This window comes from Ammospiza caudacuta, chromosome 25 (assembly GCF_027887145.1).
Source record: "Ammospiza caudacuta isolate bAmmCau1 chromosome 25, bAmmCau1.pri, whole genome shotgun sequence".
Taxonomy (NCBI): domain Eukaryota; kingdom Metazoa; phylum Chordata; class Aves; order Passeriformes; family Passerellidae; genus Ammospiza; species Ammospiza caudacuta.
Window position 1 is genome coordinate 6,550,090 of NC_080617.1, and position 26,643 is coordinate 6,576,732.

Below are 26,643 nucleotides of genomic sequence, written 5' to 3' on the forward strand. Positions count from 1 at the left end.
CTCATCTCTCGTGTTGCTGGTGGCAGGTCACCAGGCAAGTGGCCCAGTGCAAGTGTGCCAAGAGATTCCAAGTGGAGCAGATCGGCGAGAACAAATACCGGGTAAGGCAGAGAGGGGGATGCAAACCCCCCCAGATCCTCCTCCCCCTTCCCACCGAGGGAGGGGGCATCAGCCAGGGGTGCCCAGCTTGGCACAGGGTGGGAACCTGGGGTGAGGCAGAGACCTCGTCCCCTGGCACTGGTGGAGCGGCTGGGATGTGTTTTCCCAGCTCCATCCTTGGCCCCAGGGCGTTCCCTGAGCTGGGAGAACATAAAAGTGTCCCTGTTCTGGGGCAGGCAGCCCAGGGGCCCCGTGAAACGCTGCATTCACTGGGCTGGAGCCGCCCTTGGAGTTTCCCTCCTGGATGAGTGTACCTTGTGCCTGTGTTTTTCTTAGCTCGCTCCCCAAGAAGGGAGAAGGATTTCCTGACAGAATCTCTTTGCAACCAGCTGCTGGTTGTGTTTCAAACCCTTCACCCAGGTGAAGTGGCAGCACAATTCCCACTTCCCTGCCCCAGATGGGTTTGGGGTTGATGTTCCAGCTGGGAGGAGCTGATCCCCCTCCAGCAGCACCGGCCCCAAGCTCCCAGAGCTTCTCCTTCCCCCCAAATAGCCCAAATTTCCCCCAAATTTCTAACTCCTGCAGTTAACAGATTTCATGATTGTTGCACTGTTAATCCCATAAATGTTTTTCTTGTTTTTCTTTCCCCTCCTCTTCCTCTGGACTTTCCTCCCCTGTCCCCCTCCCCTCTCCCTCCATAGTTCTTCCTCGGCAATCAGGTACAGTTTACCTCGTGGTGCTGTCTCTCACCTCTGGAATTATTTTTAACCCTCTGTGTGTGTTGTGGTGCTGCTCTCTGTCCCGTGGTGCTGTGGGAGGATGTGATCTGGGCTCTGCTCAGCAGAGCCTGGTACAGAGGAGTGCCACCCCCCAAAAAAAAAAAAAAAAAAAAAAAAAAAAAAATTGGGCAGAAAAAAAGAGAAAAAAATTGATGGAAAAAGCAGGATTTGGTAAAAGTGCAGAGATTTTTCTCTCTGGATTTATTTGGGATGTTCATGGTGGTGAATTATGGTCACTGGATGTGTTCTCCTGAGGGGCACAGCCTGCACCAGGCTCGGGGTGGGTTTGGGCTGCAATCACCATGGAATGAGAGCGCTGAGTAATCCTGTAGGACAACTAAACCCTCATCCTGCTACTCCCACTGAGTAACTCCTCACTGGGGCAAGGCTCCCCTCCCAGCACCTGCATGTATCCTGAGAGTGTCGTGACCTGAGGTGAGCCCAGCCTCCTTTAGAACAGGGCTGGGGCACCCTGTGTCCCTCTGATGTCCCCACTGCCCCTGCCCAGATAAAAATAAACTTCTTTTTCACATGCAGTGGTGGTGCCCACCCAAAAATGTGCCCCAAAAGATGCCCAGAATGAAACAAACTTGGATGTTGGAAGTGGATGACTCCTGAGAGCTCTGGCTTTCGTTTAGGCAGTGATTATAGAAATATCTTCAACAAAAACTGAAAAATAATGAGAATTGATTCATTCCTGGGGTTGGCTCTTGAAGGACACCTCATGTAGAGGTTTCCCTGCTCCCTTCCCTGCCTGTGAGCAGCTCTTTAACTGGGACAAGGACACCTTGGTAGGACCCTCAAACAGGGAGATCCACCAATGGTCCAGTCCCATATCCCTGTGGGTCAGAGATTCATCTGCTGCCCTGACCCATCCCAGACACTCTGTTCTCATTGACTCTCTAATTTTGCATCTCCACCCACAGAAACTGTTCCTGTTTGGGTTCTTTTCCCCTTTTTTTAATAATTCTGGAGAGGGTCTTGCCTCCAAAACCTGGTTCTCCTGTCTTCTCATCCCAGCAGGTGCTCTGCAGACCTGGATGCAGAGCTGCCACATCCCAGCCAGGCTCTCCATGTCCCTCCCAGGTCTGGCAGACACCCAGGAGCCTGGGCTTGGGTGCACAAGAGATTCAGGGGGAGCTTTACAAGCTTTTACATGCTTTTTTTTACATGCTTTTTTGATCTGGGGTGCACTTTTGTGATACCACAGGCATTTCAAACCACTAATGAACATGGCAATCACTAATCAACATTGCTGGGGACTCCTGCCTGGATTCCCATCACTCTGCACTCATCCAAACATCCTCACTGGGCAATTGCTAGGGCTTTGTGGCTGGTGGGGTCAAGTCTGAGGCTCAGGGGAGTCCCTGGGTTTCAGACTTGGTTGGTGGTGATCAGAGGTGTCTGGCTGGGCTTGTCCTGCTGAATCAGCCGGCTCCTTCCCACGTGGGCTGCACCAGGAGGGTCAGGGCATTGACAGCCTCTATTTCCTTCACAAAAGAGAAAAAAAAAGAGGAAAAAACTAGAATTCTGGCTGTGAAAACCCATCCAACCCCAAATTCTAAAATCTCCTTAAACAGCTTTAAAATTAAAGCATTTGGGTTGGTTGCATCATCTTCAAACCAGGCAGGAAAACTCCCCATCAGTTGGGGATTTACCTCTCACTTATTCCAGAAGAACCTGTCTGGAGAAGCCTTTAAAGTGTGGAATAGGTGGCTGAGAGCCTCTGGTGCAGCCTGGGGAGGGAAGGAGCCGTGTTCCCATGGTTGTTCCCCTTTCCCTGACCCTTTCCTTGCCCCACAGTTCGGAGACTCCCAGCAGCTGCGGCTGGTCCGGATCCTGAGGAGCACGGTCATGGTCCGTGTGGGAGGAGGATGGATGGCCCTGGACGAGTTTCTAGTGAAGAATGACCCGTGCAGAGGTAAGGCTTGGTGCAATCTGAGTCTGCCCACCCACGGAGGGGAGTTTGGATGCCGTGGCTGGGTCATTGTCCAGATGGGCAGGAGCTGGAGAAAACAGATCCAAAGCAAACCAAGAAATTGGAATCACCAGATTTGGTGATGCTGCAGCTAACCTGGCAGTGTTTATCCAGGGAAAGAGGGAAGGGTTGTGTTGTCCTTGGTTTTGAGGCCTCAGCAAGTGGAGCTGGGGTCACCTCCTCCCCAAAACCTTGAGGTGTGGCAGTGATCAGAACCCCTGGGCTGGACCAGAGCCGTGCCCAGGGGGCAGAGCGTGATTAGCCAGGGGCTGGCCAGGACTGGAGCGTGTTTTGGAGAGTGCTCCACGTTTCTCTGGGGTGCTAATTGCTTCGGCTGTGTCTTGTTCAAGCTGCTGCATTCCGCGCCCCGGCTGCCCGACGGCTGTTGCTGAAAGCAGCATGATTGATTTGCAGTGAGCCAAGCTCCCCCTCGGGCTTTTCCTGCTCCTCCTCCGCCCTTCACGCTTTGTAGCAGATGTTTTGCAGCGCTGGCATCGAGGTTGTTGCTATCCCTTGCTTATCTCAGCGTGGTGCTTCCCTCCTGATGTTGCTTTCTTGGCTTTCTGGCCCCGGAATTCCTCCGTAAGGCTCGGTGCATGCCCTCGCTCTCTGTTTGAACACCCCCGAGCATGAAGCACCCAGACCTGCTTCCAACACGTCAGCTGAAGCCCACAGACCTTCTCCCTGCTTGGTTGCCCCTTGCTTGTCAAAAGGAGACCCTCCAGCTCTTTGAGGCGTTTGGATGAAAGTTTCTTTGAAAAGTCGGTTTTCAATGGCTGGTTGGAAAAGCTGGGAAGGTGGTTTTCTCTCCTCTGCCCCCAAAAAATGAGTGGAGAGCTGTGAGAGAGCTGAATCTCTCTCAGATTCTCAAGAATCCAGTGGCTGGTTGGAAAAGTTGGGAAGGTGGTTTTTTTTCTCCTCTCTCCCCAAAAAATTCATGGAGAGCTGTTGGAGAGCAGAATCTCTCTCAGATTCTCAAGAATCTCAACCCTTCAAAGCTGCTTTTGCTATTTTTAAGCCACCTTAAAGATTACACTTTAAAGATCACACTGGACACTGTTGTGACACGGTGAGTTTAAAGGCCGTCAGGATGCTTTTCCACAAGAGAGGAACTGAGCATCCAGTGTGAATTCCTGGCCCTGGGGCAGCTTCTAATCAGCCAGTTTCTCAAAGAGCTGATCCATGGTTTTAAGGCAGAGCAGGAGAACCTCGCTGCTCTCAGAGCTGGGCTTGGGGAGATGCCCAAAGAAGCTGCTCCCAGCCCTGGAGCCTCCTGAGCCCTGATGAGGACGTTGGATCCCTCCAAAGCTGAGTTCTCCTTCCTCTCTCCCTTGCAGCACGAGGAAGGACCAACCTGGAGCTGCGGGAGAAGTTCATCCTGCCCGAGGGGGCCTCGCAGGGGATGACCCCGTTCCGCTCGCGGGGCCGCCGCTCCAAACCCTCCTCCAGAGCGGCCTCCCCGACCAGGTCCAGCTCCAGTGCCAGCCAGAGCAACCACAGCTGCGCCTCCATGCCCTCCTCTCCTGCCACCCCAGCCAGCGGAGCCAAGGTGGGGACGGGGGGGGAAGATTTCCCTTCCCTTCAGGGACTCCAAAACCCAGATGAGGAGCTGCAGGAGGAAGGTTGGGGTTTGGGGGTTTGAGGAGGGGTCTAGAAGGTGCTCCTTGGTGTCCAGGTGGGATGGGGTGGGATGCTGCAGGACAGGTTTCCAGGTTTCCAGCCCTCCACAGGAGGGTCCCCAGCGCTCGCCGTGCAGCTGAAGGCTCCCGGTGCCCGAGGCAGGGCTGTGGTGTCAGGAGGAAACCATCACTCCTCATTTCTCCTTCCCCACCATGTCATTATTTCATCGCCTTTTGGGTTTTTCCCTTTATTTTAATCTACGCAATTCCCGTTTGCTTCTCGCTCCATTTTAGTACCGTTTCCCCCCCCATTTTCCAGATTACTCTCCCATTTATCTTTTTTTTTTTTTTTTTTTTTTTTTACCACTCATCCCGCCTCTCCCCCCCCTTTCCTTGGCTTTTCCATTTCACAGACTCCACACCACTTCTCCCGATGCTATGACAAACCCTGGTTGATAAACAGTAAAGCGAGCACCCCCCTGAGGGGAATCGATTATTCCGACTTCCAGCTCCCCAGCACTGAGGTAGAGTATGGTCTGCCAGCCCCCAGGAGCTGCTGGCAGCCTGGAGTGCCCCTGGCACGGAGCCACCCCACTGCCCTGCCTGCTCCTAACGCTTTCCTCCTGGTAGAGCAGCGCTTGTAGCACCGCTAACGCTCCTCCGACTGTTGGTTTTTCATGAGTCTCCAACTCGGATTAAAATTTAAATATCGGCTTCAAAGTGAGGCACGATGCTTTCGGTTCACCCTCACCTGCTTCCAAGCAGTGTTAATCCTCTCGTGCTTTGAGAAGTGTATTCATTTTCCAAGCTTTATTGGAAAGGGGCCGCGTTTGGCTTCCCAAAAAATTGAAACCCGGCGGCCGAGTTGAGACTTGAAAATCAGCTACAGCGCATGCACCGTAAGCACAGCGCCTCAGTTTTATGGAGAGCTTGTGTTTATCACCGTGTTCAAGCACGTCTGGTGTGTCCAGCCACCGCCTTGGTGCTCCCAGGAGGATGAATTTGGGCTGAGGCTTTGGTTTTCCTCAAGTTTTCAGCCTCCTCATGGACTTTTCCTGTCCTTGTGAGTGGGTGATGAGAAGCACCGGGTAGATCCCGGTGGTTCCCTGTGTCTTGCTGCTCAGTGGTGCTTCCATGTGCAAAATGGATTAATTTGATTCACCAGGAGGTCAGGAGCACTTCCCCAATTGCCCCAAACTGATGCTTGCTGCCTATTTTAACATAGGATCAAGGATGAGAATCCAAATCTCTGATGATGACAATGGTGCCTCAAAAATCGCGTCTTAATGGATTTTGATTCCCTCAGCTGCCCCTCTCTCCCTGCAGCTCCAGTTTCATCACATCCCAACATTTCTGAGGTTCCCAAAAATGACAAAATTGCAGGGGATGGAGGAAATGCCCTCTGGGATCTGTGTATCTCTCCAGGGATGCAGCACCCCTGAAACCCCCAGGGCTGGGGACACCACAGGCAGGCGCTTTCCTGCAGCTCTGCCCCAAACCCAGAGCTTTGGATGGTGAACTGGAACTGGAGCTGCCTTTTCCAGCTGGATCCAGGTGCCCTCGCCCTGCTGGCACCTTCCCCTTGGCTTCTTGCAGCAGCAGTGGGAGCAGAGTTGCCTGTTGTGCTGCTTCACCCCACACCAGCTGCACTTCCAACATCTTAAAGGTCGGGAAAAGGCGCCGTGAAAAGAGCTGAGCTGCTGTGGTTTGTCTCCCTGTCCATCACTTTTACAATTTGGCTGCTTCTGGGCACTGGGAGTGGTGTGGACATCAGCACCAGGGTGTCCCTGCACCTCTGCCCACAATGGGTTGTGCTGTTGAAGATCCCGAGTTGGACTTGATATTCCAAAATGCTCCTGAGCTGCTTGGATGCTAAAATCCCTATTTTTCCCATATTCCACATTCCCTTTGTGGAAGTTTCCGGCCCAGCTGATGCTGCCTCTTAACAGCTTTGCTCAGAATTTTCTTTTTCAGCCTGCAGCTCACAAGCTGCCATTCCCCTCCAAATTTTCAGCATTTGGGCCTTCCCCTTCTTTTATAAACCACTGAAACAGCAGCTTGTGCCTTCCCTGACCATTGAGATGGGGGCTCCTCAAATGCCCAGATTTTTGCTGAGGATGTGATCTGGGCTGTCACCTGGGCCTGTCAGGGTGCAGGTGGCAGCTGAGGGATGTCCTGTGTGTGCTTCCTCCCAAGGTGACCCCCTCGGCGGGCAGCAAGCTGAAGCGCCCCACGTTCCACTCCAGCAGGACCTCCCTGGCTGGGGACACCAGTAACAGCTCCTCCCCAGTCTCAACAGGTGCCAAAACCACTCGGGCAGGTGAGTGAGGGGAAAAGGTGGGGAAACTCCCCCCCGGTGCAGTGGAGAAAGTACAGAATATTTGAGGGGTGGGTGGTGAGGGAGGAGAGGCTGTCACAGCTCTGCAACTTAGGGCATCAGGAGGAACAAACTCAGGGCATTGAGAGGATCAAAACTTAAGGAATCAGGAGGAACAAAGGGCATTGGGAGGAGGAGCAAGGGGCATCAGGGGGAGCAAACCTTAGGGCACCAGGAGAAACAAAACTTGAGGCATCAGGAGGAATAAAGGGCATCAGGAGAAAAACTTAGGGCATTGAGAGGAACAACACTTAAGGCATCACAAGGAGCAAACCTTAGGGTATCAGGAGGAGCAAAACTCAGGGAGGGCATTGGGAGGAACAAAACTTAGGGCATCAGGAGGAACAAAGGGCATCAGGAGGAACAAACTTAGGGCATGAGAGGATCAAAACTTAAGGCATCAGGAGGAATAAAGGGCATAGGGAGGAGCAAACCTTAGAGCATCAAGAAGAACAAAGGGCATCAGGCGGAGCAAACCTTGGGGCATCGTTAGAAACAAGGGGCATCAGGAGGAATAAACCTTTGGGTATTGGGAGGAACTAAAGGGCATCAGGAGGAGAAAAACTTAGGGCATCAGAGGGAAGAAAACTTAAGGCATCAGGAGGAGCAAAGGGCATTGTGAGGAACAAAACTTAAGGCATCAGGAGGAACAAAACTTAGGGCATCAGGAGGAGCAAGCCTTAGGGAATTGGGAGGAGCAAAGGGCATTGGGAGGAACAAAACTTAAGGCATTGGAAGGAACAAAATTTAGGGCATCGGGAGGAATCAAAGGGCATCAGTAGGAACAAAGGGCATCAGGAGAAACAAACCTTAGGGCATGAGGAGGAGCAAACCTTAGGGCATCAGGAGGGACAAAACTTAAAGCATCAGGAGGAGCAAATGGCATCAGGAGAAACAAAACTTTGGGCATCAAGAGTAAAAATTTAGGGCATCAAGAGGAGCAAAGCTTAGGGAATTGAGAGGAGTGAAGGGCATCGGGAGGAACAAAACTCAGGGAGGGCATCAGGAGGAACAGAACTTAAGGCATCAGGAAGAGCAAAGGTCATTGGGAGGAACAAAATTTAGGTCATCAGGGAGAACAAACCTTTGAGAATTGGGAGGAGCGAAGGGCATTGGGAGGAACAAAACTTGGGGCATCAAGAGGAGCAAAACTTATGGCATTGGGGGGAAGGTAGGGCATCAGGAGAAAGAAAACTTAAGGCATCAGGAGGAACAAACTAAAGGGCATTAGGAGGAGCAAAACTTAAAGCATTGGGGGAACAAACCTTAGGGCATCAGGAGGAGGAAAGGCCATCGAGAGGAGGAAAACTTAAGGCCTCAGGAGGAACAAAACTTAGGGCATTGGGAGGAAGAAAAATTTAGAGCATCAGGAGAAACAAAACTTAGAGCATCATTAGCAGCAAGAGGCAGTGGGAGAAACAAAACTTAGGGCATTGGGAGAACAAAACTTAGGGCGCCAGGGGGAAGAAGACTTAAGGCATCAGGAGGAACAAAGGGCATCGAAAGGAGCAAAACTTAAGGCATCGGGAGTAACAAAACTTAGAGCATCAGGAGTAACAAAACTTAGAGCATTGGGGGAACAAAAGGCATGAGGAGGAGCAAAACTTAGGGCAATCGGAGGAACGAAACTTAGGGCATCAGGAGGAACAAAACTTGGGGCATCGGGAGGAATAAAGGGCATCGGGGGAACGCACTTTAGGGCCTTGGGAGGAGCGAAACTTAGGGCATCAGAGGGAGCAGGCCTCCCTGCTGACGGCCCTGGGGGCTCTCCCCGCAGACCCCAAGAAGGCCGCCAGCCGCCCCACGAGCCGCGCCGGGAGCCGCACGGGCAGCAGGGCCAGCAGCCGGCGGGGCAGCGACGCCTCCGACTTCGACCTGCTGGAGACGCAGTCGGCGTGCTCGGACACCTCGGAGAGCAGCGCGGCCGGCGGGCAGGGCTCCCGCCGCGGCGCCGCCGCCAAGCCCTCCAAAATCCCCACCATGTCCAAGAAAACGCCCGCCGCCACCCCGAAAACGCCCGGCCCCAAGAGATAATACTGTACGCGCCGCCCTCCCTGGGGAGAGGAAGGAAAAGCAGACGTGCAAACAGAAAAACACACGCAGAAAAACGACAAAAAAAAAAAAAAGCGCCCAACCCGCGTCCACTTTTTAACCCTACATTGGATGTATATTTATTCTAAATGGGAGAAACTATATTGTTAAAAGTGTAAAAGAAAAGTTGTGTTATGAAGCTGCCTTATTTGGATTATTTCTTTTTTGGTTTATGGTTTTGTTTTTTGGTTTCTTTTTTGGTTTTTTTCTTTTCTCTTTTTTGTAAGTTACTATTTTCATGTGAATATTTATGTAGATATTAAAAAAAAAAAAATTGCCTCTCGGTGACCCCCCTGTTTAGAGAGGGGCCTGGAAAACTGAAATGTGGGAGAGAAAGAAAAAAAAAAATCAAGAAAAAGATTAAAAAAAAAAAAGGAAGCAAAAAAAAAAAAAGGTCAAGATGTGAAAGTGTAAAGAAAACTAAAATATAAATAGGATTTCTGCGCGGTGCAGGGTGTGAACCTGCTTTATCTTTTAGGATTGTTTCCTAAATGCATCTTTATAAACTTAACTTGCTGTCTCAGCAAGGTAAATTATATTTAAAAGCAAAGACCTGAATCCTGCAGTGTTCAAGGAACTCTCTTTTTGTAAATCACAGATACCTCAACCAGAGAAACATGAGGTGAGGGGACTTGGGGCTTATGTTTCCATTTTTTTTAAAGCTATGTGGTTTTATCTGAAGAAAGCGGAGTTTGACTTTAATAAAATTTGCACACACTACAGCAAAGGCCGTGACAATTTTGCTGTCTTGAAAATACTGTCCTGACAACTTTGTTTTTAAAGAACAAACCGAGGGTGAAGGGTTTGGGGAAGGGTTTGAGGAGGGGCTTCACATGCAGGGTAGGATTGCAGGTCTGGATCACTGGGATGCATCCCTTAGAGGTGGTGGGCCCTCCAAAATCAAGGAATCTTCTGGATTGATGGCTTAACCAGCCCGCCCCGAGGCGTTCCTTACACAATCACTGTTTTATCTGCATCTCTCTTTTGTTTTCCTATTTATTATTTAACTGGTCATTCCACTTCCAGCCAGGCTGAGATTGATGTGAACTCTGCTCCTAGGAGAAATCTGGACTTACACGCACAGTTGCTTGTCCTTGAAATGAGTCTCACCAGCACACTCGCTGCAAGTCCTGTCTCGCTTTTGTACGCTCCTTTTTCTTTGTAATAAAATCCAACTTGACCAAGTGACCAGGAGACGAGGGCTCTGCACAGCTCCTGTATTTATTAAATATTGTTCCTCTCCGGCTCTGACCGTGTTGCTGTGTGATTCTCTCAATTGGTTTCAAATTGAGGCAAAACCGAAGCTCTACCAATGAATTGTTTAAAAGAACCAGACACATTTTTGTATTAAAATTGCTTGCGGTAATAAACAATCTTGCCTCCTGCTTTATTCCCCAGTGTTAGCTTTGTAAAGAAGCTTATCCCATGTGGGGGGAAGGCAGTGGCTGTGGGATTCAGGGGGTGTTTGCACCCAGGTTTTCTTGTGGGGTGGAGCAGGGAACCGCCCAGCCCCAAAATTAAAGTGGTCCAGGTGGGTGGGTGAGGCTCAGTGGGGTGGGGAAGGGATGAAAGGGGGTGTCCAAGGGTTTGGGTGGCCTTGGGAGGATTTCTCAGGTGGGTGAGTGTCCCCAGGTGTGAGTATTTCTGGATTTGGGTGCCAGTGAAGGTGGGCACCCCTGGGTTTGGTTTCCGTCAAGGGTGAGTGTCCCCAGGTGTGTTTGTTCAGGGATTTTTGGGTGCCAATGAGGGTGGATCCACCTGGGTCTGGTTTCCCTCAAGGGTGTGTCCCCAGGTGTGGATGTTCATGGATTTGGGTGCCAGTGAGGGTGGATACCCCTGGGTTTGGTTGCCTACAAGGGGGAGCCTCCTTAGGGGTGGGTGCCCATGGGGTGAGCATCCCTAGGAATGGATCTCCATGCATTTGTGCACCCACGAGCAGGAGCATCCCTAGGGATGGCTTTGGGTGTGAGTGAGGGTGGGAACCCAGGGCTTTGGCTGCCCACGAGGATAACCATCCCCAGGGGTGGGTTCCCATGAATTTGTGTCTCCACATCTTTGGGTGTCCACCAGGATAAGCATCCCCAGGGATGGATTCCCATGAATTTGGGTCTCCACAGCTTTGGGTGCCCAGGAGGACAAGCATCCCCAGGGATGGGTTTCTATGAATTTATGTCTCCAGAGCTTTGGGTGCCCACGAGGACAAGCATCCCTAGGGATGAGTTCCTATGAATTTGGGTCTCCATGGCTTTGGCTATCCAGGAGGACAAGCATCCCCAGGGATGGATTCCCATGCATTTGGGTCTCCACAGCTTTGTGTTCCGGCCGCTTCTCATGCCCAGCGATGCTCCCCGTGCCCCGCAGCCGCCGGGCGGGGAGGGCCGGGGCGGTGCCGCTGCCGGGACCGTCCCTTTCCCTCTCCCCGCCGGGGCGGGCCGGGGCCGGGGCCGCAGCCGGGGCCGTGCCGGTGCCCGGGGCCGCTCCGCACCGGGCGGGCGGGGGGTCCCGGCGGTGCCATGGGCCGCCGCGGGGCCGTGGCGCTGCTCTGGCTGGCGGCCGTGCTGTGCCAGCTGGGCACGGGCAGCGCCCTCCGCCGCCGGCCGCACGCCGCCGGGGTCCCGCAGCGGCGGCTGAGCGGCGGCGAGCGGCGGGACGTGCAGCGGGAGATCCTGGCCGTGCTGGGGCTGCCCGGCCGGCCCCGGCCCCGCGTCCCCGCCCGCGCCCCCGCCGCCGCGCCGCTCTTCATGCTCGATCTGTACCACGCCGTGGCCGGCGAGGAGGAGGAGGAGGAGGAGGAGGAGGGTGAGGAAGCGGCCGTGTCGCGGCCGGTGCTCACCGGGCTCAGCACGCAGAGCCCCCCGCCCGGCAGCGTCGTGAGCCGCGCTGACACCGTGGTCAGCCTCGTTAATATGGGTGAGAAACGGCGCGGGGCACCGGGGGTACCGGGGGTACCGGGATGCGTGGGCAGGATCCCGGAGGTTTTGGCAGGACCGGGGGTACCGGGACGATCGGAGCGCACGGGGATGATCCGGGTGGTTTAGGCAGGACCGGGGTACCGGGATGCGCGGGGCACCGGGAGGACCGGACCGCACCGAGGGTACCGAGGGTAACGGGATGTGCGGGCGGGATCCCGGCGGGTTTGGCAGAACCGGGGGCACCGGGACGATGGGAGCACACAGGGATGATCCAGTTGGTTTAGGCAGGACCGGGGAGGACCAGAGCGCACGGAGGAACCGGGTGGACCAAAGCAGGACCGGCGAGGAGAGCCGGGAAGCACCGGGGGGACACCGGGGACAGCCCCGGCGGGACGGGCACGGGGCTGAGCCGATGCCAACCCCAGCTCCTGGTCCGTGATCGTGGTACCGACGGCTCCGAGCATCCCTCCGGGTGGTTTCTCAGCCCTTGTTCAAATAAGGAACTTTTCTTCCCAAAGTTGAGCTCAGTAATAACGGGGAGAGGGTCACGGTGGTGGTGAGGGACACGGTGGCGGGGTGAAAGTGCCCGGGATGAGTCCCAATTCCGCTTAAAAAGGAGGAAATGGAGAAGGGCAATGTCCTGCAGCGAGAAGGAGCCGAGGGAGGCTCCTCCATCCCCGCTGTCCCCGTTTCGGCGGGCACAAGGTGGGCAGAGAACGGGGCTCGGGGCAGGCGGGACAGCGGCTCTGATGCCCCTCGGTGGGACACTGAATCCCGGCTCCAAATAAATCCTCCAGGCTGCTGATTATTGCTGGAATCCCGTCCGGCTGCTTACCAGGCTCCAGCACCCCTCGTATTTCCAGGCAGCATCAGCGGGGCCACAAACACTCGGGATGGGATAAATCCTCTCCCAGGGCTGAACCCAGCGGGATTTGCAGACCAGGAGTTGGGATATGGAGATTTTCCCTGCCCCTGCTCGTTGCTTTAAGGGATGTTTGGGTCCCCCGAGAAGAAAACTCCCCACAACCTGTGAGGAAGGGGAGAATCCCCACTCGGAGATTGGAGGCAGGGAGAGGGATCTGCACCCTTGGGAGGAGGTTTAGGTGAGGCAGGGGCTGTAGAGGTGTCTCTTACTCATTCCTACATCCCCTCTACCACTTGTGAGTGTGAGGAATCCCCCTGGAACAGACGCACCCAGAGCCCTGAGGGAACTGGTGCAGTTCAGCATCCTGGGAAAGCTGAGAGTGATGGAGACAAAAACTGAATCACCAAATCCCCTCAGCGCTTGGGGCAACACCCAAGCACCAAAATGAGCTTTAAAATGGTCAGGTCTGATGGCAACCACGGTGGGATGCTCAGGGGAGCATTTAGGAGATGCACTGCTGACACAGGGACATTGCTGCCCTTCCCAGAGCTCCTGGAGTAGCCAGGAGAGTTGTGGAGCACAGCTCCAGCCTTCCATTTGAATGGCTTTGATTTCTGCGGCTTCCTCAGCCCCTTCATGTTAATTAAATAAGGAGTTTTTTTGTGGGAGAAGGCCAGCTCTCATTTGCATGCATAATTAGCTGCACAATTATCCTGATGGGGACATGCAAATGGGGTGAAGTCTGTGCCCCGTTGGGCACTTGGACCTCTTTGGACCTGTGTGAGCCGCTCCCGACGGGCACTCCTTGTTCCTGGGAAGGGAGAGTGACAAAAATCCCAGAACATGGCCGGGTTTGGGGACAGGGGCAGCCCCAGCTGCGTTTGGGTATGGTGGATCATCCCATCCCATCCCATCCCATCCCATCCCATCCCATCCCATCCCATCCCATCCCAATTTCTGCTCCTCCTGCTCTGTGCTGTTTCTGCGCCCTCCCTGCAGCAGCCCGGTGGGATTTGGGGTTTTTAAGCCCTGGGTGAGGATGGGATTTGGGATTTCTCCTCAGCTGTGAGTCGTGGATACGGGCAGGGGTAATTGTGGAGCAGGGAGATGTGGAATGGGAAGGGGGTGAGGGCTCACAGCTTCCCAGGGTACCACAGCACACACATCCCCCTTTTCCATGCTGGCTCCAGATTTATTGGAAGGTGTCCCATGGCAAGGGGTTGGAATTAAATGATCTTTAAGGTTTCCCTGTGGCTGTTTCAGATGAGCCCACAGCCAAAACATCTTCCTGGAAAATCCAGGGAGCACTGGAGAGGAACCCAAAAACAGCCACAGCACCTCAGGCACCTCAGGGCACCCTGAGTGTGGGGTGGAAGCATCCTGTGCCAAGGTGTCAGTGCTCTCTCTGGACCCTCTGTGTGGGATTTAATGGGAAAAACTTCCCAAATAAATCCTTGGAATCCTGTGCCAAGGTGTCAGTGCTCTCTCTGGACCCTCTGTGTGGGATTTAATGGGAAAAGCCTCCCAAATAAATCCTGGGATGCACCTGGGACAGGGTGCTCCTGGTTGAGCTGTGTCCTGCAGCTCCCAGCGCTCATCCCAGCAGGATGGAGGAAGCAAACTGGGAGTCTGGAAGTGTTGGGATAGCTCCTAAAATCCCTCCCCACTTCAGAAATCCTCCAGAGCTTATTTTTTTTCCCCCTGCTTGCTAGCAAAGGACAGCATCTTCCCTGCATCTCCTTTAAACCTATTTCGGGATGCAGAGCACTTGATGTGGTTGAATATCCTGGCATCTCCTTTTAATTTGGCGTCTGAAATGATCGTGGGGACCCACGGGGAGCAGCCAGGCCCGGTAATTACGAGTGGAGCACGGTTTGTAGGAGTTTATAGAAGGAAAAACGTGCAGCTAAGAATAACCTGGGCAGCAGGAGGAAGGGAAGGGTGGGAGCTGGGAATGCTCAGGGAATGGGAGACACCAGGAGGCTCAGCTGAGGTGGAGCTGGGCATCCCCTGACAGAGGAACGGCCCCAAGGCTGTTTATATTGGTTTATAATCATTTTTAGATTATTTTGGGGGGTGATGGGAGCACACAGGGGCACTCAGCTTTGGGGGAAGGTGCAGCAGCTCCTGGGGATGATGCCAAAGGAGAGCAAAGCTCTTGGGTTGGGCTTTTTTGGTGCCTCTGCTCCGCAATCCAGATCATCCACCCACAGATAATTGAGGGTTTATATTGGTTTATAATCATTTTTAGATTATTTTTTGGAGTAATGGGAGCACAGGGGGGCACTCAGCTTTGGGGGAAGGTGCAGCAACTCCTGGGGATGATACCAAAGGAGGAGGAAAGGAGAGCAAAGCTCTTGGGTTGGGCTTTTTTGGTGCCTCTGCTCTGCAATCCCGGTCATCTGCCCACAGATAATTGAGGGGTTATATTGGTTTATAATAATTTTTATATTATTTTTGGGGGGTGATAGGAGGACAGAGGGGCACTGATCTTTGGGGGAAGCTCCTGGGGATGATGCCAAAGGAAGGGGAAAGGAGAACAAAGCGCTTGGGTTGGGCTTTTTTGGTGCCTCTGCTCCGCAATCCGGATCATCCACCCACAGATAATTGAGGGTTTATATTGGTTTATAATGATTTTTTATATAATTTTTTGGGGGTAATGGGAGGACAGGGGGGGACACAGCTCTGGGGGAAGGGGCAGCAGTTCCTGGGGATGAGCCAAGCTCTTGGGCTGGGCTTTTTTGGTGCCTCTGCTCCGCAATCCGGATCATCCACCCACAGATAATTGAGGGTTGCTGGTGTGGCTGCGTCAAGCCGGAGCAGGGGCAGGTTCCCAGGCACCCTGGGCTCCCCAAACCGCCCTTTTGGGGCACCTCCAGCACACCCCCAGCGGCATCCGAGCAGCCACAGCTCTGCCGGGAGCTCGGGGGGGATTGCAGGGCTCCCGTTTCACAGCAATTTTGGTTTTAGCAGCCAGCACGGGGATGTTGAGCCCTCTCCAAAAACTCCAGACTCCCGTTTGTGGCACTCCAAGCTGCTGCTTGTGCCCCAGTGGTGGCACAGAAGGGGGAGCTTCTCCCTCAGTCCTCCCCTTACAAAGGGGTTCCCTTTTTTCCTCCCTGAAGCAGCAGAGAATCTGTTTTAGTTTTAGTGCAGTACAACAAGAATCCAGGGATTCCTCCCAGCATTTCATCCCAGACAGATCCAGCTTATTTGGTTCATCAAGGAGCTCAGCTAATTGCAGCTCAGCTAATTTTTGCATTTCTCCTGCTGCCAGGGTGTCCCTGGGCTCCCCTCCCACCAAATCTGCCTTCAACCCTGGACCCCTCCATCACCTCCACACCAACAGGAAATTTTCATTTTAAAAAAAATTTTTAGAGGCTGTCACTCTTGGGGACAAAAATCACCTTTTTGGCTTTTTTTATCTGGTGTGGGGTCTCTGTGGCCCTGACAAAAAAAAATCCTTCTGCACATCCCTGCATGAGGGTGCAGCTACAGCCAAAGATTTTGGAGCAAAATGACCAAAAACACACAAGGGGACACCTGGAGTGTCCCCTGCACTGATGTGGGACACTCACAGGGGGATTATCAGTGCTGAAAAATCAGAGGTGATTATTCTGCTCCCATTCTGGGGGGAATTGAAGGATTTTTGTGAGCACCACGAGGCCTCAAGAGTCCAGAAGAATAAAACCACGCCAGGATGGGATGGTGGAAGAAACGGAGAAGAGGGAAGGGTCTGAGGGACTGCAGAGGGTTTGGGGGGCTCCGTGTGCCCCCCGATGGGGCAGGGGTTGGGGCAGGTGCCCACAGCATCCTCCTGCCCAGCTGGCAGCCACCACCAGGGCAGGAAACGCTCTCCGCATCCGCCCGGCTCTTTTTATAACACGGCTTGTGGTGAGGCCGGGAGCTGCAGCGAATGTGGGATTTGAAAAACAAAACCAAAAAAAAAAAAAAAAAAAAAAAGGGGCAAAAAAAAAAAAAAGAGGAAAAAATAAGAAGGGAAAAAAAAAAACCAACTTGTGGGTATGTGAGTAAAATCTTGAGGTTGGGTTTGGAGGGATGCACTGCTCCCTCCAATATATGTGTATATGTATATATATTTTTAAAATATATTTTATATATTAATATATTAATATATATTGTATATTAATATATCTATATATTTATAAAAATATATTTATATATTTATATATTTATTTTAATATATTTATATATTATATTTATATGATTTATATATTTATATAAACTTATTTTGTATCATTCTATATATTTATAATTTATATTATATAGAAATATATATTAAATAATATATAAAAATATATATTATTTATATATCATATATTAAAATATATAATATATAATTATATTATTTATATATCAATATATATAATTATATTAGTTATATTTATTTATATATAATGTTACATATTTATAATTTATATTTTCTATAAGTACATATTTTATAAATATCATATAAGTATATTTTATATATTTATATATATTTATCTTTTTATATATAATATATATTTTTATATATTAGGAATGGCAAGCTTATGGTGGATTAAATTTGGAATATATCTCCCCTGGAACTGGTTAAAAAATGCATTTAAAATGTTTACTTTTTGATTTAGTTTTAGTTTTTAAAGTAAGCACCAGGTTCACCTTTATGCCTGAAGCAGGAGAAGCTTTAGTCACATTATATAAATATATAAAGTTTATGATTGAATCATATTTAAATATATATATGGGAATGGCAAACTTATAGTGGATTAAATTTAGAATATTTCCCCCCTGGAATTGGTTAAAAATGCATTTTTTTTTTTAATTTAATTATTTGGTTTAGTTTTAAAAGTAAGCACCAGGTTATGTTGCTTTTGTGCCTGAAGCAGGAGGAGCTTTAGTCACATTGAATCATATTTAATAATAAACCATATACATATATATTAATATATATATATTATATATATATATGGGAATGGCAAGCTTATGGTGTATTAAATTTGGAATATATCACCCCTGGAATTCGTTAAAAAATGCGTTATAAATGGTTTTTTGGTTTTTTTTAGTTAATTATTTAGTTTACTTTTAAAACTAAGCAGCAGGTTACATTGCTTTTTTGCCTGAAGCAGGAGAAGCTTTAGTCACATTGAATCATATTTAATCATAAACTTTAATTACACTCAGACCAGGAAGATTGGGATATTTTTAAAGAACAATTTGAAGCAAATAATTGCACATTAGCAAAACTGCGGGGGCTGCATTACCATAGAGAAAGGAAGGTTTATTCTTTACGGACGAACAAAATAAAATCAGATTTTTCCCGTCCCAGTGTGATGGAGAAATAAGGTGTTTTCAGGAAAAAAGGGAGGAGTTTCTTTACCAAGCAGTGACCTGATAATCCCTCCCAACTCCCCAAAAACACACAGGATAAAAATTTTTATTTGTGACTAAATTTTACTTATGGCCAAGTCTTTACTTGTGATATCCAGTGATGGCCCTGATGAGACCTGGGCTTGTCTGCTGCAAGAAAAGTTCGGAAAACCCCAATTTTTGCCCCAAAACCTCATTTTTTTTGGTGTGTTTTTCACCTTTTGATGAAGTACAGGAGGCTGCTAAAGCCTGGCACATTCTCTGTGCTCCTCCCACAGCCAGCGTTCGCGCTTTTAATTTGAATTTATTTTAATTGTAATTACTAATAAAGGAAGAGGGCTGGGAGGGGAAGCTGGTGGGCTTACAGCGAAATAAATTGCAGAAATAGGGGGGGGCTGATCCAGATCCAAACCCTCAGGAGATGGGAAGAAATGGGAACTTCCAACCAAGGGCGAGCACCTCAAAACCGGCGGGTTTATCCCCAAAATCCACTCGCTGGCGTTCAGCGGGGATGTTCTAGGCTTGTCCCAGCCATTCTTGAGCCCTTTTTTTCCTCCTCAGTGGAGCAGGACAGGGACCTTTTGTCACCCAAGCCCTACTGGAAGGAGTTCAGGTTCGACCTGACGCAGGTGCCGGCGGGGGAGGCCGTGACGGCCGCCGAGTTCCGAATTTACAAATCCCGGGGTACCGTCCCCAGGCACGGCAACAGCAGCCTGCACGTCAGCATCTACGAGGTGGCTGCACAGCATTCCAACAGGTCAGGGGCTGGGAAAGGCGGGGGGCGGGCAGGAAAAGGGGTGGGAATGAGGATGAGGAGGGTGGGAGTGGGGATGGAGGTGAGGGGAGTGGGGGTGGTGTGGAGAAAATGGTGCGGGGTGATGGGGATGGGAATGGGGGTGAGGATGGAGGTGATGGGGTGGGAATGAAGAAGAGGGGAAGGGAATGGGAATGGGGGTGAGAATGATGGCAATGGAGGTGAGGATGAAGGTGATGGGTGTGGAAAAGGGTGTGGGAGTGAAGGAGATGTGAAGGGAACGGGGATAGGAATGAAGATGGTGGGAATGGGAGTGAGGATGAAAGGTGATGGAGGTGGAAAAGGGTGTGGGAATGAAGGAGAGAGGAAGAAAATGGGGATAGGAGCAAAGATGATGGGAATGGGGGTGAGGATGAAAGTGGGAGGGAAGGAGATGGGAAGGGAACAGGGATAGGAATGAAGATGATGGGAATGGGATGAAGATGAAGGTGATGGGAGTGGGAATGAAGGAGAGGGGAAAGAATTAAGATGATGGGAATGAGGGTGAGGATGAAGGTGGTGGGAGTGAAGGAGAGGGGAAGGGAATGGGAATAGGAGTGAAGATGATGGGAATGGGGGTGAGGATGAAGGTGGTGGGAGTGAAGGAGATGGGAAGGGAACAGGGATAGGAATGAAGATGATGGGAATGGGGGTGAGGATGAAGGTGGGAATGAAGGAGATGGGAAGGGAACAGGGATAGGAATGAAGATGATGGGAATGGGATGAAGATGAAGGTGATGGGGGTGAGAAGGAAGGAGATGGGAAGAAAATGGGAATAGGAGTGAAGATGATGGGAATGGGATGAAGATGAAGGTGATGGGCATGGGAATGGGAGTGGGAATGAAAATGTGAATGGGTAAGGGAATGAAGAAGATGGGAATGGGAATGGAAACAAGGTTAATGGGGATAGAGACTTAAAATGGGAATGGGAAGGGGGAAAAGGTTAATGGAGATAGGGACTGAAAATGGGAATGGAAACAAGGATAATGGGGACGGGGATAGGTAGAAAAATGGGAATGAAGAAGATGGGAATGAGTGTGGGTACAGGAATGAAGATAGGAGTGGGAATGGAACTGAAGGGAGAGGGAATGGTGCTGAAGAAGAGGGGAATGGGGTTGGGAATGGGGTGATGGTGATGGAAATGAAGGGGATGGGAACTGGGATGAAGATGGGGACAGGAACGGGGACCAGCCCCAGGCTTTCCCTCCCGCCCCACCCGCAGCGGCACCGCCGTGTCCGGCTGCTCCCACACCTTCCCAGGGCAGTGCCACGCCCTGCATCTCCACCTGGGCACGGAGGGAGCTTTTCCCAGGACACCCCCGTGGTGTCCAGCACCCCAGAGCCGGGATCTGCCTGGGCACAGCTCCCAGGAGTCATCCCCATCCATTATCCCTCCTGCTGCAGCCCTTTGGGTGCTGTTACTCACCTGCTCCTTCCCCCTGTTCCCGCAGGGAATCCGACCTGTTCCTGCTGGATGTGCAGGACCTGCGCGCTGGGACAGAGGGCTGGCTGGTGTTTGATGTCACAGCTGCCAGCAGCCACTGGGCAGTGGAGCAGAAATACACCCTGGGGCTGCGGCTCTACGTGGAGACGGATGATGGTGAGCCTGCCCGACCTGCCCGCGGAGTTTGGGGACAAATTCCCCGGAATTGGGGTCCTCTCGGTGCTGTGGATGTGCTTGGGGGGGTTGATCTCAGTGCAGTTTTGAACTTCCAGCTCTGATGGGCGCCAGCAATCTGGGTTTGCAGGTTCTGATGGCGTGGACTGTAATTAAGCTCATTAATAGTTAATGAGCTCCTTACCTGGAGGGATCCTCTGTGTGTGTGGCTGAGGATTAACCCTCTTTTCCCCATGGGATTAAATCTGCTCCAGCAGTGTCTTTTCCAGGTGGGAAGGCACATAGAGAGCAGCTCCTCTTCCATGGGAGGAGGAACCACAGCCCCATCCATTCCTTGGGGTGAAGGACAAAATCACTTTTAATTCTGAATAGCCCCATGTCACCATTTCACGCTGGCATGCCAAAACCACATCTCCCGCTGCAAATTTCCTGTATTTTTCACCTCTGCTTTAACCAAACCAGTTCTATTTGAGGGCAAACCCCCAGGATGGTCCTGTCCCTGCAGGGCACAGCGTGGATCCGGGCTCTGCCGGGCTCCTGGGGCGAAGGGGACCCCGCTCCAAGCAGCCCTTCATGGTGACATTTTTCCGGGCCAGCCCCAGCCCCTCCCGTGTCACACGAGCAGCCAAACCCGCCAGGAGGAGACAGCACAAGAAATCCAACGACCTCCCGCACCCAAACAAGCTCCCAGGAATTTTTGGTAAGGTGTTTCCTGCAGGAGGAGGGATGTCCCTATGGAAAACTCGAGGCTCTGCTTGTCAGCACCGTGAAATCCCAAAATTTTTTGGCCCAAGGGAAGCAGAGCAAAAAGTTCTGAGGTTTTAGGGTTGGAGGTTTTTGTAGTTTGTAGTTTGGGAGGTGCTGAGAGGGTTTGGGTTGGATGCCCTCAAGGAAATGGTGTTTTGTGAGCGTGTCAGGATTACTGAATATTGGAATTTTTTGCCTCATTGCCCTTGGCTTTGGAGCCCTGGGAAGGTGTCACAGCTCCAGAAAGCTCAGGCAGGAGGGGAGCAGGAAGGCCTGAGTTTGGGAAACCCTCAAAGTGAGCAAAGCTGGGCTTTAGCCCTTCCAAAGCTGAACTCCTTCATCCCAATATTGGAATACCAATTTATAGGCCAGTCTGCACCTGCTTTTCCCTTTGTGCGGCAACAAAGGCTCCTCTCCTTTGGCTCTCCTGGGTTAATCCCAATCCCAGGGGGTGAATCCCACCCAATTCCACGGCTGAAATCCCTGTTCTCTTGTCCCACAGATGATGTGCACCCCACGGATGGGCGGCAGGTCTGCCGGCGCCACGAGCTCTACGTCAGCTTCCAGGACCTTGGCTGGCTGGTACTTGTCTGCTGGGAGAAGTAAATGACAAAAAAAACACCCAAAAAAAACCCCCCTATCATTGCATTCCCCCACCCTGGGCTCCCTCCCAGGAGAATCCTGCCCACGGAACCATCCCAGGAGCTGGGAAGGCAAACAGGAACAGCCACAACCCCAATCCCCACCGGTGACCCCGAACCACTCATGGCTGACCCAGAAAAACCAAAATAAACCCTTGCTGAGCTGTTTGTGCAGGTGGGAATGGATGAGGGGGCACAGAAGGGTTAAACCCTTGATGTAATCCCGATTTTTGTTATTTTTGCAGGACTGGGTGATTGCTCCACAGGGATACTCAGCCTACTACTGCGAGGGGGAGTGCGCATTCCCGCTGGACTCGTGCATGAACGCCACCAACCACGCCATCCTGCAGTCCCTGGTCAGTGCAGGGCAGCCCTGGGGGGACATCCAGGGCCCTGGGGAGCACCCAGAGCCCGAGGATGAGCTGGGATTTTGGGATGAGCAAGGCTGGGTTTGGGGTGTTCAGGTGGGAGGGCGCAGTTGGGATCCCGATTGGAATAAAGAATGATGCGTGCACATCTGGGTGGGTGAAGGCACATCTGGGTGGGTGAATGCACATCTGGGTGGGTTCATGCCCATCTAGGTGGGTGCTCACACATCTGGGTGGGTTTTTGCCCATCTGGGTGGGTTCATGGCCATCTAGGTGGATGCTTGCACATCTGGATGGGCTGCTCACACATCTGGGTGGCTGCTCACAGGCTGGCCCCCACCACAAGCTGACAGGAGGTCCCAATATGGAATTTCAAGGCATTTGTGGACATACCCAGAGTGAGAGCACAAAGCTCTGTCCCTCATCCTCAACCAGAGCAGAATTTTGTCATCCCAGAGCTCCCTCACCTCTTGATGTTCTGACTGCTCCATTTTTAACAGCAGCTGGGGCAAAACTAATTATTTCTGGCAGATTAATGATCCCTCTGCCCTGGCAGTGAAATGAGGAGCAGAGACAAGCCCAGGGCACACCAGAGCCCCCCCAAAAACCTCTCAGTGTCATCCCTGCATCCTCCTCTCCAGCTGCCCCTCAGGCTTTACCCACAGCCCCAGCACCCAAATGTTGGGCTCAGCACATTGCCAGCCAGAAAAGCTTCAATGCCTTGGGTTTGTTTTTTTCCCAAACCCACCCCACATCCCAGCCAGGGCTTTAATTTCTGGAATTTCCTGCCCTGTGAGTGTTTGGTTTCCCAATGGCAGAGCCCGCCCGGCTCCGGTGCTCGCGGTTAATTACAGGGAGCGCCGAGCCCTCGGCCCGGCCTTTGAAGGTGTTTTAATTTTGACACTAACAAAACTCCCAGGGGCTGGGAACCATCCAGGGAGGGGCTTTTTTCCCCCCCTCCTTACACCCACCCATCGCCCCCAAAGCCAGCGCTGTTCCCAAAACGGAGCTGCTGGGGCAGGATGTGAATCACCTGGAGCCGGCCCTGCTGGGAAGAGCCAGGGCAAAGGCGGCTGTGGAGCCGTGCCAGCCCCAGCCTGAGCTGCAAATAGCAGGGTTGGACAGCAAAAACACCGGACTTCCGAGCTGGGAGAGCTCGGCTGCCCCTGCTGTAAATGAGTCGCACATGTCGGGGCTCCTGTGTGCTGCCAGCCTCCTCCAGCCCCTGCAGGAAAACACTGGATAACGCCTGTCCCCAGCAGGGAAAAGCCATCCCAGAGTGGAGCCCTGCTCACAGAGGTGTTGTGGGTTTTAGGGTTTAAGTTTGGGGTGGAGAATCTCTGTTGGAACACACCGGAGCCTGACCCGTGCTGTGCTGATTTGTTTTTTTTTTATTTTAGTCATTTGTCTGTCTTTGTGAGAAAAAGGGCCCTGAAATCCCAAATTAATGAAGGGGCTGCCTGGCCCACGCAGTGCCACGAGCCCTGATCCAATGTAAACCGCAGCAGGGACTGCCTGGAGTTTAGAATAAATATTTTTGCAAAAAGATGGAAATAATCCCCCCATTCACCCGGGGTTTTTTTGGTTGGTTTGCTGCCTGGAGCCACGTTTGCTGGCACTGACGGGCTCCATCCATCCCCCAGGTCCACCTGATGAAGCCTGAGGCCGTGCCCAAGGCGTGCTGTGCCCCCACCAAGCTCAGTGCCACCTCTGTCCTCTACTACGACAGCAACAACAACGTCATCCTCAAAAAGCACAGGAACATGGTGGTGAAATCCTGCGGCTGCCACTGATGGACAGGGCCCATTCCTGTCCCTGGATGTCCCATTCCCACTCCTGAGTGTCCCATTCCCACCCCTGAGTGTCCCATTCCCACCCCTGAGTGTCTCATTCCCATTCCTGGATATTCCATTCCCACTCCTGAATGTCCCATCCCCACTCCTGAGTGTCCCATTCCCACCCCTGAGTGTCCCATTCCCATTCTTGAGTGTCTCAATCCCATTCCTGAGTGTCCCATCCCCACCCTGGATGTCCCATTCCCATCCCTGGATGTCCCATTCCCATTCTTGAGTGTCTCAATCCCATTCCTGAGTGTCCCATCCCCACCCTGGATATTCCATTCCCACTCCTGGATGTCCCATTTTCCATCCCTGAGTGTCCCTTTCCCATCTCTGAGTGTCCCATTCCCATCCCTGGATGTCCCATTGCCACCCCTGAGTGTCCCATTCCCACCCCTGAGTGTCTCATTCCCATTCCTGGATATTCCATTCCCACTCCTGGATGTCCCATTTCCATCCCTGAGTGTCCCATTGCCACTCCTGAGTGTCCCATTCCCATCTCTGGATATCCCATTCCCATCCAAGTGTCCAACTCCCATGCCTGGATGTCCCATTCCCATTCTTGAGTGTCTCAATCCCATTCCTGAGTGTCCCATCCCCACCCTGGATGTCCCATTCCCATCCCTGGATGTCCCATCCCCACCTCTGAGTGTCCCATCCCCATCCCTGGATGTCCCATTCCCATCCCTGGATGTCCCATCCCCACCTCTGAGTGTCCCATTCCCATCTCTGGATGTCCCATTCCCATCCCTGGATGTCCCATCCCCATTCCTGAGTGTCCCCTCCCATTCCCACCAGAGCAATGTGACCCCAGGTTATGCATGGAACAGGAGCATTGTGGGCTGCATCAGAGCAAAATCCATCAATAATAACAATAATTAATAATAAAATCCAAAAATAAACCCCTCCCACCCCTTTCTAGAAGTGGATGTAAATAATATAAAACTTCCTTTTTCTTGTCCTGCTTGATGACACGCAGATATATACAAACATATATATATATATATATATAGGAAAGAGAGGATTTTTGGCTGATTCTGTTTTGTCTGTGACTGATGAGTTTTCCCTGTGCTGGAGGCAGTTTTGGGGGGCAGGCAGCATCCAGGTTTCTCTGGGACTGAGCTGTTCCTAGCTGTGTATTTCTCCACTGACCCATCTCTACCCAAGTGCTTTTAATTCCCTTAATGAAAATATCATCAGCCAATTAAGCAGCTGGCTGACTAAACCCCCTCCTGTTTACCCAAAGTTCACCAAACTCAGCCAGCAGGAAAAAATAAAATATCCATATTGAGCTACAGCACTGTTATAAAATAAACGCAAAGTTTGGAAAGTAAACACGGAGTTTCTCTTGCTCTTTGTTTTTTAATGTCACAGCACAACAGGGCTCTGTTCACAGGGCCTTTTGCAATGAAAAAAAGACTCAGAATTGGCTAAAATTGTACCTATTTGCTTGAAAATGAGCCCTGATGTGAGTTTTAGGTCAGGCTGTGCCCATCCCGTGGGCTCCCAGCTGGGCTGTGACCAGTCCCAGGCAGCTTCCCCAGGTTATTTGCACAATTAAATTATTTATTTGCTCTGATTTTAAAAGGAAAAGGCCTGTCCTGGTTCTCAGCTCGGATACCTGGGGAACCTTACATCAATAAACAAGGAAAGAACCTGGAACAGCTGAGGAAAAATCCCAATAAAACCCCACCAAAATAAGGAAGATTTGCTCCCTGTGAGCACCCTGCTTCCCAAGGAAAGGTTTTGCTTGACTGGGTATTTAACTAATTAATTAATTAATAAAGAATTAGTGGGTTCATGTCCATAATATTAATTCCACACAAAATCCAGCTCAGGATGCAATCCTGGCCCTGTGGGATTTGGCGCTTCCTGCAGAGAGAACACCCAGGCCTTGCATTGACTCTGAATTCTCCCTCTCAGGTCTTGCTGAAGACTTTAAAATGTGGGATTTAAATTAAAAAAACAGGGAGCAAGGAAGGGGAAAGCTGGGCTGGTTTGTTTGTCAGGAATCACACCCCTGAATCTCACTTTGTCTGAGTTTTAGGACAATGCACAACCCCCAGCCACCCCAGGAAACCAGGCAGTGGAAAGTTGGTGTTTCTTAATGGAAAAACAACACCATGACTTGTGAGGGGCTGGGCTGGGTAAACCCAAAATCCCCAATGGCAAAGCACTTCCAAAGATCCCTAAAATCTGAACATCAGCTCTTCCTCTCCACCTCATCCCACCTGCACAAGCTCAGAACCAAACACCCCTTCCATAATTTCACAGGAAACCCAAAATCCATCAATCCTGGCCACCTCTAAGTGCAAAGCCAGCGCTGCCCACCACAGGAACTATAAATCCCTGTGGTTTATCCCACTCTGCAGGCTGGAAATCCCTTCCTACAGCCTCATCACTCTGTTTTTTTTTTTTATTTTTCACCACTCAAAGGGCTCCCTCGTTTCCTGGTGTTCTCCCAGTGAACACCCTCCTTGGGGATGGAGATGGAGCTGGACCAGCAGGACAGACACCAGCCAGGGACCTGCCTCCCTCTGCTGCTGGA

General features: G+C 51.4%; 2 protein-coding genes across 2 annotated transcripts in view; both read left to right on the forward strand.

Annotated features, from left to right (window-relative positions):
* MACF1 (microtubule actin crosslinking factor 1) overlaps window positions 1-9,211 on the forward strand; it is a 146,076-nt gene extending 136,865 nt beyond the window's left edge. Inside the window, exons 93-99 of the mRNA XM_058819643.1 lie at window positions 27-101; window positions 801-818; window positions 2,682-2,799; window positions 4,194-4,405; window positions 4,889-4,999; window positions 6,672-6,795; window positions 8,630-9,211. Of these exons, the coding sequence (XP_058675626.1) occupies window positions 27-101; window positions 801-818; window positions 2,682-2,799; window positions 4,194-4,405; window positions 4,889-4,999; window positions 6,672-6,795; window positions 8,630-8,886 (915 nt within the window). The 3' untranslated portion in view covers window positions 8,887-9,211. The remainder of the gene's footprint in view (window positions 1-26; window positions 102-800; window positions 819-2,681; window positions 2,800-4,193; window positions 4,406-4,888; window positions 5,000-6,671; window positions 6,796-8,629) is intronic.
* A 2,245-nt stretch (window positions 9,212-11,456) lies between these two features.
* Window positions 11,457-25,331, forward strand: LOC131567870 (bone morphogenetic protein 8B-like). Its single transcript, XM_058819632.1, has 7 exons — window positions 11,457-11,853; window positions 18,652-18,847; window positions 20,335-20,483; window positions 21,007-21,201; window positions 21,751-21,830; window positions 22,135-22,245; window positions 23,901-25,331. Exons 1-7 carry the CDS (start codon window positions 11,457-11,459, stop codon window positions 24,048-24,050), a joined length of 1,278 nt encoding a protein of 425 aa, XP_058675615.1. The 3' UTR covers window positions 24,051-25,331.
* The last annotated feature ends 1,312 nt before the right edge of the window (window positions 25,332-26,643 follow it).

Bases quoted from the DNA above. Each gene is read 5' to 3' on its own strand.
- LOC131567870 (XM_058819632.1), top strand. From the start codon at position 11,457: ATGGGCCGCCGCGGGGCCGTGGCGCTGCTCTGGCTGGCGGCCGTGCTG. The intron at 21,831-22,134 runs GTACTTGTCTGC...TTATTTTTGCAG, and splicing joins TCCAGGACCTTGGCTGGCTG to GACTGGGTGATTGCTCCACA. The intron at 22,246-23,900 runs GTCAGTGCAGGG...TCCATCCCCCAG, and splicing joins ACGCCATCCTGCAGTCCCTG to GTCCACCTGATGAAGCCTGA.